Genomic DNA, 11,644 nt, shown 5'->3' with positions numbered 1-11,644 from the left:
CCAGAAACATCACAGTGTCACCCTCAGGGTGAGCCCAGAGGTGGAGGCCATGAAGCCAGAAACATCACAGTGTCACCCTCAGGGTGAGCCCAGAGGTGGAGGCCATGAAGCCAGAAACATCACAGTGTCACCCTCAGGGTGAGCCCAGAGGTGCGGTGACTCACCTGCGGGCCAGGAAGCCTCCGGCCTGAGCCTGGAAGGCGATGATGACGACGATGAGTTTGAGGTCGCGCTCTTCCTCCAGCTGGGCGAGGACGCCGGTCCTGAAGAACATCTTACTCTGACCAATACGGTACAGGTTGGGGTCCAGGTCCAGGTCCAGGTGCTTCACCTGTGTTATAACACTAGTTATACCTAGTGTTGTTAGTTATAACAACACGAGTTACAGTTTCCAGGACTTTAAGTGACTATTAATTATTCTGGATGGTTTTTGGGATGTCAAGAAGTCCGGCTCCTTGTGACCAGCTGCTAGAACCACAACAAAGGGATCTGAGTGTCGGATCCTCGATGACGTGACCTCTGACCTCTGACCGCCTCCTCACCCCTCAGCTGGTCCTTGGCCCCGGCCACCAGGTAGTAGAAGATGTGGAAGGCTCTCTCCGTGGTGCCCTGGTGGATGCAGCGAGACTTCTCCAGCAGGTCTGATCCGGCTAAGCAGACAACACTTCAAACAACAACAACAGCAACAACAACAACAACAAAGAGGATACAGGTGTCGATGTTGGCCCCGACCAGAGAGCCGGTCACATCGAAGTTGAGCTTGATGAACTTTCCCTGAGGAGACGACAGAGGAGACGACAGAGGAGACGAACTTGGTGACTCTCAACAAACAATTTATTAACAACAACAACAACTCACAAATCGAGAGGAGTTGTCGTTCTTGATGGTCTTGGCGTTGCCGAAGGCCTCCAGGATGGGATTAGCCTGCAGCAGCTGCTTCTCGAGCTCCCCCTGCAGCCCACAGCGAGGGCACGACAACCCATACACTCAGGCGTCACGTTGACTTATGTTTAAAGCTTCGGTTGATTTACAGGTTCAGGTTATTAAAAATATATAAAATACACTTTTAACGGATTTAATTTCTGTGAAAAATAATACAATAAATATAATAAAAAAATATAATACAATATATATAATACAATGAATACAATATAATAAAATAAATATAATACAATAAATACAACGTAAAGAATATAAGCAGCATTTAAAACAGATTAACCACCTTTAGCAGCAACATTAAAGCGATGAAAACATTAATAAACTAGAACGGGGACTCGGTAGAGCGCATACCTTCGCATATCACAAGATTGGGCATTGAATTATGAACATTTTGGTATTAGTTGCATGCCAATTGGACAAAAATGTATCGTGCTATGGTAAAAAAAAAAGATGTTGACCTTTCCATGACCTTGACCTTGACCTTTGACCCGATTGATCCCAAAATCTAATCAAATGGTCCCCGGATAATAACCAATCATCCCACCAAATTTCATGCGATTCAAGAAGATTTTGACCTGTTCATGACCTTTGACCTTGAACTTTGACCCGATCGATCCCAAAATCTAATCAACTGGTCCCCGGATAATAACCAATCATCCCACCAAATTTCATGCGATTCGGTTCAATACTTTTTGAGTTTTGCGAATAACACGCATACAAATAAATAAATAAATACACGGCGATCAAACCATAACCTTCCGCATTTTCAATGCGAAGGTAATCAATAATATTTATAATTCTATAATATTAATCAATAGTATTCTTTTTTTGTGATTACATTTGATTGATTTTGAAGATAAACATTATGAGCTAACATTGAATTAAAAAAAAGAAATAAGACGAATAGTTATAAAAATAATATATATATAATAAAATAAATATATATATAATATTATAATATAAAATAAATAAATGTGTATATTATATAAAATGAATAAATACGCATTTCTTGTACTTTAAGTATTTTTTGCTTCAAATACTTTTATATTTTTACATTTTTGAGTGCAGAACGTTTTTTACTGTAGTATTGCTATGTTCCTCATCTCCCTCTGTACTGTATGTGTGATTATGTGTGTATTATTGTTCAGGAAGCAGCGATACATCAGATCAGAGGGACTTGTGTTTATTTGTGTTTATTTGTGTTCATTCTGCATGTTTCGTCTGCAGTAGGTTTTTCACTCACGTAGGCCAGAGATCCGACCGGCGGCTGCGGCTGAGGACACAAGACAATCCTTAATTACTGCAGTTTGCATTCAATAAATCATCAATAAATCATCACTAAAGCAACAAAAAAAGCATTGATAAAGTATCAATAAATAATCAACAAAGCATCAATAAAGAATCAATAAATCATCAATAAAGCATCGATAAAGTATCAATAAATCATCAATAAAGTATCATAAATCATCAATAAATCATCAATAAAGCATCAATAAATCATCAATAAAGCATCAATAAAGTATCAATAAAGCATCAATAAATCATCAATAAATCATCAATAAAGTATCAATAAATCATCAATAAAGCATCAATAAAGTATCAATAAATCATCAATAAAGCATAAATAAATCATCAGTAAATCATCAATAAATCATCAATAAATCACTCACAGGGCTCATGGCGTCCTTCTTTCCTTTGTGTGAGGAGGCGACGACGACCAGATACTGAATCACCTTCTTGGTGTTCTCCGTCTTCCCCGCTCCGGACTCACCTCTGGGGGGGGGGGGGGGGGAGATAGATGGGTAGGAATAATATGGCATCATTCATATTCAGATATTAGGAACTAAGAGCTGAAACAAATAGACGATCGATCCGATAGTTGATTCTCAGATAATCAATTAATCGTTAAAGTCGTTTCTTTAACAATAATTAAATAGTTCTAATGTCTTGAATGTGAATATTTGCTTACTGATGGAAGTGTGTGTGTGTGTGTGTGTGTGGCACAGTGTGATGGAAAAAGTGTAGTTTAGACTCACGTGCAGAGAATAGACTGATCCTCGCGGTCTGTGGGGGGGGGGGGGGGGGACATGATGTGAAACATGACTGAGCTCATTCGTTGAAGCCAAACACACCAAACATGAAGTCTGCAGGTGGATTCCTGAAGAGCAGAACCGGTCCTGGATCTGGAGATTAGCCCCCCCCCCCTTATCTATAAATAGCCCCGGTCTCCCGGCTCCATGTAAGGCCGTCCGGGGCCCAGTGGAAAAAAACGGAGTGGTCCGAGGTCAGCAGCGGACCATCCGGAGGCCCGGCGCCACGCTCCGAGGCTCCGAGGCTCCGAGGCTGCAGCCCGGAGCCGCTGGCTGATTCAATAACTGAGGAACCAGCATTTTAGAAAATAATACATTTGGTTTTGGAGGTCCACTTATCCCCAGATCTGTTGGACTACTATTCAATTCAAGTCAATTCAGTTTATTTGTATAGCCCAATTTCACAAATTACAAATTTGTCTCGGAGTGCTTTACAATCTGTACACATAGACAACCCTGCCCCAAAACCTCACATCGGACCAGGAAAAACTCCCAAATAACCCTTCAGGGGGAAAAAAAGGGAAGAAACCTTCAGGAGAGCAACAGAGGAGGATCCCTCTCCAGGATGGACAGAACAATAGATGTAATGTGACCAGAAGGACAGATTTAGAGTTAAAATACATTCAATGAATGTGACAGAGTGTATGAATAGTTCATAGTAGACATATTCCACGATGGAGACCTCCACGATCCATCAGGCAGATGGCGGTGGGGAGGAGGAGTGGGCGGAGTCTCAACAGTGGGCGGAGTCTCAACAGGACAGTGGCGTAGTCAGGAGCAGGAATTCCACGACCCAGACCTCGATGATCCATCAGCAGATAGGATCTATGCCGTCTCATAGGGTCCGATGACCCCATGAGACGTGAAGTCAAAAGGACTCCACGTCTAATAATCCAGCACCTTCCGAGGTGGTGAGGCTTTTTGTTGCACCTTCATATATATATATATATTTATTTTTTTATTCATATTTATTTCTTTAGAAATATATATATATATATAAATGTATTAATTTATATACAGGACTGTCTCAGAAAATTAGAATATTGTGATGAAGTTCTTTATTTTCTGTAATGCAATTAAAAAAACAAAAATGTCATGCATTCTGGATTCATTACAAATCAACTGAAATATTGCAAGCCTTTTATTCTTTTAATATTGCTGATTATGGCTTACAGCTTAAGAAAACTCAAATATCCTCTCTCTAAATATTAGAATATCATGAAAAAGTATACTAGTAGGGTATTAAACAAATCACTTGAATTGTCTAATTAACTCGAAACACCTGCAAGGGTTTCCTGAGCCTTGACAAACACTCAGCTGTTATAAATCTTTTTTTTACTTGGTCTGAGGAAATATTAAAATTTTATGAGATAGGATTTTAGAGTTTTCTTAAACTGTAAGCCATAATCAGCAATATTAAAGAATAAAAGGCTTGCAATATTTCAGTTGATTTGTAATGAATCCAGAATGCATGACATTTTTGTTTTTTTAATTGCATTACAGAAAATAAAGAACTTTATCACAATATTCTAATTTTCTGAGACAGTCCTGTATATAAATATTTTTTTCATTTTTTATTCATATTTATTTAGAAATATATATATTGATTCATATATATAAATGTATTCATTTATATATTTATTCATATATATATATATGTAGAAATAAATACATATATATAATTCTAAATAAATATATATATATATTTATTCGTATTTATTTATTTAGAAATATATATAAATGTATTAATTTATATATACATATAAATATATATATGAATAAATATATATATATATGTATATCTCACATAACGGCCACGCATCTTGCATCATGTTGCGGTAGGCGTTGTCGGTGATGGCGTAGATGTGCGGCGGCACCTCGTGGCGTTTCTTGCCCTTGTACATGTCGATGATCTTCTCCGAGTAGATGGGAAGCATCGTGTACGGGTTGACCACCACGCAGAAGAGCCCCGAGTACGTCTGAGGAGGAGGCCGGAGAAACCTTCACTAGACTGCTCCCACTGGGGGTCAGAGTTTAAAACGCCGATACTTTCACATTATTTATGCTGCAATTGTTGCTTTACTCGTTGGTTTTTAACTAAGAAACGTAGCAGCAATTAATCTAATATTGGTATGTAAATATTTATAAATCAACTCTGGTATAAGGATATTTAAAATATAACCAACACATTTATATATATATATATTAGGGCTGTGAAACGATTACACATTTTAACTAGAACGGGCACTCGGTAGAGCGCATACCTTCGCATATCACAAGATTGGGCATTGAATTATGAAAATGTTGGCATTATTTGCATGCCAATTGGACACAAATGTATCGTGCTATGTATTTTTTTTTGGACCTTTCCATGACCTTGACCTTGACCTTTGACCCGATTGATCCCAAAATCTAATCAAATGGTCCCCGGATAATAACCAATCATCCCACCAAATTCCAAGTGATTCAAGAAGATTTGACCTGTTCATGACCTTTGACCTTGACCTTTGACCCGCTCGGTTCAATACTTTTTGAGTTTTGCGAATAACACAAATACAAATAAATAAATAAATACACGGCGATCAAAACATGACCTTCCGGCATTTTCAATGCGAAGGTAATCAGGTTAATCACAGGTTTCTGTGGATTAATCATGATTAATCACATATTACCGATATTCTCGGTATATTTTTGTGAGAACATAAAGATTTATGACAAAAGACGGATATATACATTCATACACAGGGGTGCACATAACTTGCTCACCAGTGCGCGCGCATCGCGGCTGAGCTCTGCCGCGCGCGAGCCGAAAAGAGTTGTTGACGGGGGGGGGTTAACTAATTAATCCTGTAATTTAATCATAACGCGTTAACGTGTTATTTTTCACAGCACTAATATTTATATATACATATATATATATATATATATATACGTATGTACGTTCCCGATGGAAACATTCAATGATGTGTCTCGTGGTGTCTAATATATATATATATATATAAAATAAATATAAATATATATTTAAATATTAAGTTAATATTGAGTTATGGGGAACATTGAGAGAGTTATGGGGAACATTCAAAGAGTTATGGGGAACATTGAGAGAGTTATGGGGAACATTGAGAGAGTTATGGGGAACATTCAGACAGTTATGGGGAACATTGAGAGAGTTATGGGGAACATTGAGAGCGTTATGGGGAACATTGAGAGAGTTATGGGGAACATTCAGAGAGTTATGGGGAACATTGAGAGAGTTATGGGGAACATTCAGAGAGTTGGGAACATTCAGAGAGTTATGGGGAACATTCAGACAGTTATGGGGAACATTGAGAGAGTTATGGGGAACATTCAGACAGTAATGGGGAACATTGAGAGAGTTATGGGGACCATTGAGAGAGTTATGGGGAACATTCAGACAGTTATGGGGAACATTGAGAGAGTTATGGGGAACATTCAGACAGTTATGGGGAACATTGAGAGAGTTATGGGGAACATTGAGAGAGTTATGGGGAACATTCAGACAGTTATGGGGAACATTGAGAGAGTTATGGGGAACATTGAGAGAGTTATGGGGAACATTGAGAGAGTTATGGGGAACATTCAGACAGTTCGCGTTAGCTGCCGAGGACTGCGTTGTGTGGTCCTCACAAGTACAGCAGGACCAACACGTGTGTGTGTGTGTGTGTGTGTGTGTGTGTGTGTGTGTGTGTGTGTGTGTGTGTGTGGCTCACGTAGATCAGGCTGGAGGAGTATCTCTCCCGCAGGTTCTGCAGGATGGAGACCTCGTTGAGGAAGGTGAGGGCGGCCATGTCCTCCACCTTGCTGAACTTGGGCGGGTTCATGTTCTGGACGTCGTCTTTGTTGATTGTCACCTTCTGGCCATTGGAGAGCTGCACACACACACACACACACACACACACAGAAAGACAGATAATAAGGCATCGTGGGGACCCTGAAAATATATTGGCGTTGATGTCCTGCAGGTTTGTTCAGTTTTCTTTTCATCGTCTGTTCGGTTTAATCAGAATATTTAATCAAAATGGATTTGCATAAAATCCTCTGCATTTAATTGGACCGCTAAAAAGTGGGCGGGCTTATTAGTATGTAGCACGACGCTAATGGACATGTCTTCGCTATCCAGCTGCATTTATACAAACAGGTGGAGCAATAATATATTTTTTAAATGCACAATATAATTTTAAATGAACTAACAAAAGCAATAGTGCAAAGGTGTGACCGAACAAACCCACAACGATGTGTCATCTGAACCGTAAAAAGTTCTGTTTACACCATTAAAGAGTTAAAAGGCAAAGAGTTAAGAGCTAGAAGTCTGGCGACGACGACGTCGCCGTTACCTCGCCGCCCCTCTCCTCCTTGAGGCTGGCCGCCTCGAAGCCCTCCTTCTCCGACGGCACCCACACCAGCTTCTTGGCCGAGCAGTCGGCTTGCGCCACCCCGCTGTTGCGGAAGTCGTTGAAGAGGAACTTGCCATCGGCGGCGGGCGGCTCGGCCATGTCGGGGGGGTCGGGCCGCGGCTCCTCGGGGTCGATGGACGGCGGGTCGGAGGCGGTCGAGCTGACGGAGGCGGCCTCTGGCGGGACGATGGGTGTCGGGTTGACCTCTGACCTCGCTTTGACCTCTGACCTGCGGATTGAAACAGGGGACGCAAAATCTTGAAAACATTTGAGTCCTCCACCAATGAGCATCGAGTTAATTCAGATTCACTCATTTTTCTTTTGCACTTATTAAATCTTTAATATTTCTACGATGTTTCCTTTCAAATCATTTTAATATTGTTATGCTTTATGGAAACCCCTTTGTGGATGACATAATATTTCAGAAACAACGTCCTGAGGACCCAAAGAGCCAGAAGTTTTCATTTTTTTATTTATTAGAGTATTTATTCCTAATTAAACAACAACAGTTTAGAAAAGTTGACCTGACACTCCTCCACATTTTGATTTAACAAAATTATTATCAACACATTTTAACAGGAGAACCAACCAAGACATGTATTTTAAAAACAGAGCGGCGATCATCCAATAAAACCGTCTGTGGGACCCAAACCGCCGTTAGCTTGCGGCGTCAGATTGCTTTCAGATAAACGGCCTCTGGGTATTTGGGTATTCCACTCCAGCTACTCAATCCCTTATCCGGGTCTCTGCCTCCTCAGGCGGGTCACGCGGCGGCTTTGACCTCCCGCCCGGCAGCAGGCAATAAAACATGAAAAGCAGCGTGCAGATAACCCCGATAACCAGCCAGCTGGGGATGCCCATGTTTGGCTCGCCCTCGGCGGCCCTCCGGTAGCCGGGGAGACGATGCTAAGGGCTTAGCGGCACACGCTTCCTTATAAGGTGCGGCCGCCGTGGGAGTCCAGCCAAGCTCACCGTTCACACCCAGACGGTGACGGCCTCCAGGTGGGCGGCCGTGTGCGTGAGCAGCGAGTCGACACACAGCTTCTCTTCATGGAGGCTATCGTTGTTTTATTTACAACATCAACAGAGAAATGTAATGTCCAGAAACCACTTTGAAGAATAAAATACAATCCTGGGGCTTTAAGAAAACTGTTTTTTGGAATTATAGTTAATTTTATATACATATGTTATTAATCTTCAGTAGCAAACATAACGCGAAATGCTCCAAGAGTGACATAAATGTGACTTTGCGAGCTAATTTTGCAAATTTAAACAATATTAATAGCCTTAATTGAACATGTCATTCCAGCTAGATTCCTTGCATATACGTATATAATATTAACCTCTTCATATCCCCTGTGTTTTAAACTTAAAGTTATAGAATATATAAATAAATAAAAGTGGTAGTACTCACTGTGCAGTGTTTCAGCCCTCACTGCTCAGCAATATCATGTCAGGTAAACTGATGATGATGAAGATGACGATGATGCCATCCTTCCTCCATCTGCACTATTTAAACCGCCCTAGACACTTGGAGGTGGCCACGAGCACCCATGAGCCCCCCACCAGCGACGTCCGTCCAGCCAATCACAGCAAAGAGGAGACGTTTACTTGTTCTGCTTCAAAATAAAAGCTTTGAATTTGTGGTTTTAGAGACTGAGAATTGAAGAGTATAGGAGATCTATTCCCAAGCAGTGTACTGAGGTACATCCTTGAGACACTTTAAAATAATAATTATATATTTGCACGACTTAGTATTTTCATTTCAGTTTTTATTTTTTTTAATCGACTACATTTCAGAAGGTAATATTACTAAAAATTCATAATATATTTCTCCTCTAGTATTTATTTTTACAGCTGTATTTACTCGTTAGTTGTTTTCCAGATTAAGACTTTTAAAAATACAAACAAAAGATGAGTTTATACACTAAATAAACTAGTTTAAACTGCCCATCAGTACATGAACCTGCACACCCACCTGCTCTCACATTAAAGTACACAAACATAAATATAAAGTACAACAGAAGCCATTCATAAAGACTATTTTATTTAGCTGATACCACTTCTGTACTTTACTGAAATTAGCATTTAGATCAAAATTATACCTGAAGAATAAGTAATAATTTAGTCATGTGAACTATATTTACAAACTCACACAAACTCTTTAGAGCTAGATTCCCTTTCAATTAAAAAAATACCGAAATGTAAGTTATATTATTTTATACGTTGCATGTCAAAGAATTTCTGTGTCAAATGTCATTTATATATTTGGTTGTTTAAATGTAGTTAGTTTAGTTATACACCGATTACGACAATACCGCACAATCATTTATATGAGTATTTTAAGTGGATTTCTTGGACTGGTAGATAAAAAACTATCCGATCACGATACAAATGTTATTTCTTAACTGTTTGAAAAGAAAAAATGCTGTCAGGGGGAAGTTTACATTATATAAAACTTAAAGCATGAAATTAACCCAATAAATACATAATTCCAGTGACACAACGTGTACTGTATGCGTAACTATCCCCCGTAATTTACCCTCATGGTCAATAAACTAGCCCACAAAGTAAATTACTTTTATTTTGAAAAGCTTTACGCGCAAGATTTAGCGCCCGTTCTGTTCCGGCCGGCTTTCCGTAGCGACCTCGTTTCCATGGTGACCAAGTAAAGTTTCCTCCACTACAGCTCGATATTTATACGTTTCTAAGCGGACATGTGTTCCCCGGAGCCGGAGGACGTGGAGCCGCTGGTCACCGTGTTCCAGGGCTCTTCCCCGGAGCACGCGGCCCACGCGCGGCTGCTGTGGAGCTCCATGTCGCTGCTGCCGCCGCTCGAGTCCCGGCTGCTGTCCGCGGAGGACACCCGCCAGAGGCTGCCGGTGTCCCGGCCGCAGCACCCGCGGGCCGCCACCCCCCCGCCGCCGGAGCCGCCGGAGGAGAGGCGGCGCTACGCGGCCATGGCGGACCAGAGGAGGGAGACCATGGCTCTGCTGAGGCGGCAGCGGGACCAGCGGGTCCGGGGGGCCCGCAGGGAGCGGCTCCCCGCGGGGGGCCAGCCCGGGACGAAGCTCCGCGGAGGGACAACAGCGAAGGAGGGAAGCCCCGCGGACTGCGAGCTCGTGGAGCAGCTGCAGTAATCAAGACAGAAGGCCTTCTGAATGACGTCATAGCTTGTGACACTTCTTTAATTGGAAGGAACTATTTAAGTCTGTGTGTTTGACTGTTTTAAACAATTGGATGTGTTGTTTATATATATATATTTTGTTCGTCTCATTTGGGGTTGATTGGAATTTAACATATAAAAAATAAACAATAATGGCTCCAAAAGTTTACTATAAAGTAATTAATATTATGAACCATTTAAAAAGATTCTCCATATGCACCTTCCTGATCACATTAAACACCAATCAATAACCAATAATCCCCATGTGTTCCACCTTTTCATCTACGGAGTCACAAAATCGGCTGTTAAAAACTGATCTGAACCCCAAGTGTTCATTGCCAGGCAGGTTTTTCACATAAACAATTCAAAGATATGAGAAACATAATTAATACAAAGTGACGTCACCAAGACGATGAGAAGATAAACGTGTACACGTACAACCGAACCCCAAAGAGCCGATAGAGATGTACACAATCCTGATAAAGTACACGATAACGCATGGCTAGTGTAATTAAATATCATTACATGAAATATGTGCGAACTTAAATATAAATGTGAACACTGAGACAAGTTAAAATATATTCTTTCATTTCATTGACTAATTAGAATCAACTTTTTTGTCGGGTTTCTCTTTGTATAACTTTGTATAATAAATGTGTATAAATGAGTCTGAATGATGTGTGAACTAACCCCTCTGCATAAAGCTTCAAAATATATATATATATATATAATTAATAAATATGAGGCTCTGAATGCTGTGTGAACTAACCCCTCTGCATAAAGCTTCATCATACATATATTTTATATTTAATAATGAATATGAGGCGTTTTGTAATGGTGCATTTAGGTGAATTTAGCAGAAGTTTACAGACGCAAACAGACAAAGAAGTCAAATAAAAGTTGTCTCTCCTCGTGTGAGAAGACTGGTAATAAAGTAATCCAGGGTGTCGTTTCTCCTCGTTTCCATAGATACGGGACTATCTGCTGCTGGTGTTACATAATCTGAGACTCAAATGCCAAAACCTCCGGTGGAG

At 40.6% G+C, this 11,644-nt stretch overlaps 2 protein-coding genes across 2 annotated transcripts in view; one reads left to right on the top strand and one right to left on the bottom strand.

The window, feature by feature from the left end:
• LOC130188453 (myosin-11-like) overlaps positions 1–8,496 on the bottom strand; it is a 9,079-nt gene extending 583 nt beyond the window's left edge. Inside the window, exons 1-10 of the mRNA XM_056406826.1 lie at positions 8,417–8,496; positions 7,386–7,673; positions 6,761–6,935; positions 4,837–5,008; positions 2,976–3,003; positions 2,610–2,712; positions 859–951; positions 711–774; positions 543–641; positions 165–331 (exon numbers count right to left, since the gene is read on the bottom strand). Of these exons, the coding sequence (XP_056262801.1) occupies positions 276–331; positions 543–641; positions 711–774; positions 859–951; positions 2,610–2,712; positions 2,976–3,003; positions 4,837–5,008; positions 6,761–6,935; positions 7,386–7,673; positions 8,417–8,496 (1,158 nt within the window). The 3' untranslated portion in view covers positions 165–275. The remainder of the gene's footprint in view (positions 1–164; positions 332–542; positions 642–710; positions 775–858; positions 952–2,609; positions 2,713–2,975; positions 3,004–4,836; positions 5,009–6,760; positions 6,936–7,385; positions 7,674–8,416) is intronic.
• A 1,602-nt stretch (positions 8,497–10,098) lies between these two features.
• On the top strand, positions 10,099–11,277 carry hoatz (HOATZ cilia and flagella associated protein). The gene has a single exon (XM_056407765.1). The coding sequence runs from the start codon at positions 10,162–10,164 to the stop codon at positions 10,582–10,584; it is 423 nt and encodes a 140-aa protein (XP_056263740.1). The 5' UTR covers positions 10,099–10,161; the 3' UTR covers positions 10,585–11,277.
• The last annotated feature ends 367 nt before the right edge of the window (positions 11,278–11,644 follow it).

Source organism: Pseudoliparis swirei, chromosome 23, assembly GCF_029220125.1.
Source record: "Pseudoliparis swirei isolate HS2019 ecotype Mariana Trench chromosome 23, NWPU_hadal_v1, whole genome shotgun sequence".
NCBI classification, from domain to species: domain Eukaryota; kingdom Metazoa; phylum Chordata; class Actinopteri; order Perciformes; family Liparidae; genus Pseudoliparis; species Pseudoliparis swirei.
This window is presented reverse-complemented; position numbering and strand designations above follow the sequence as displayed.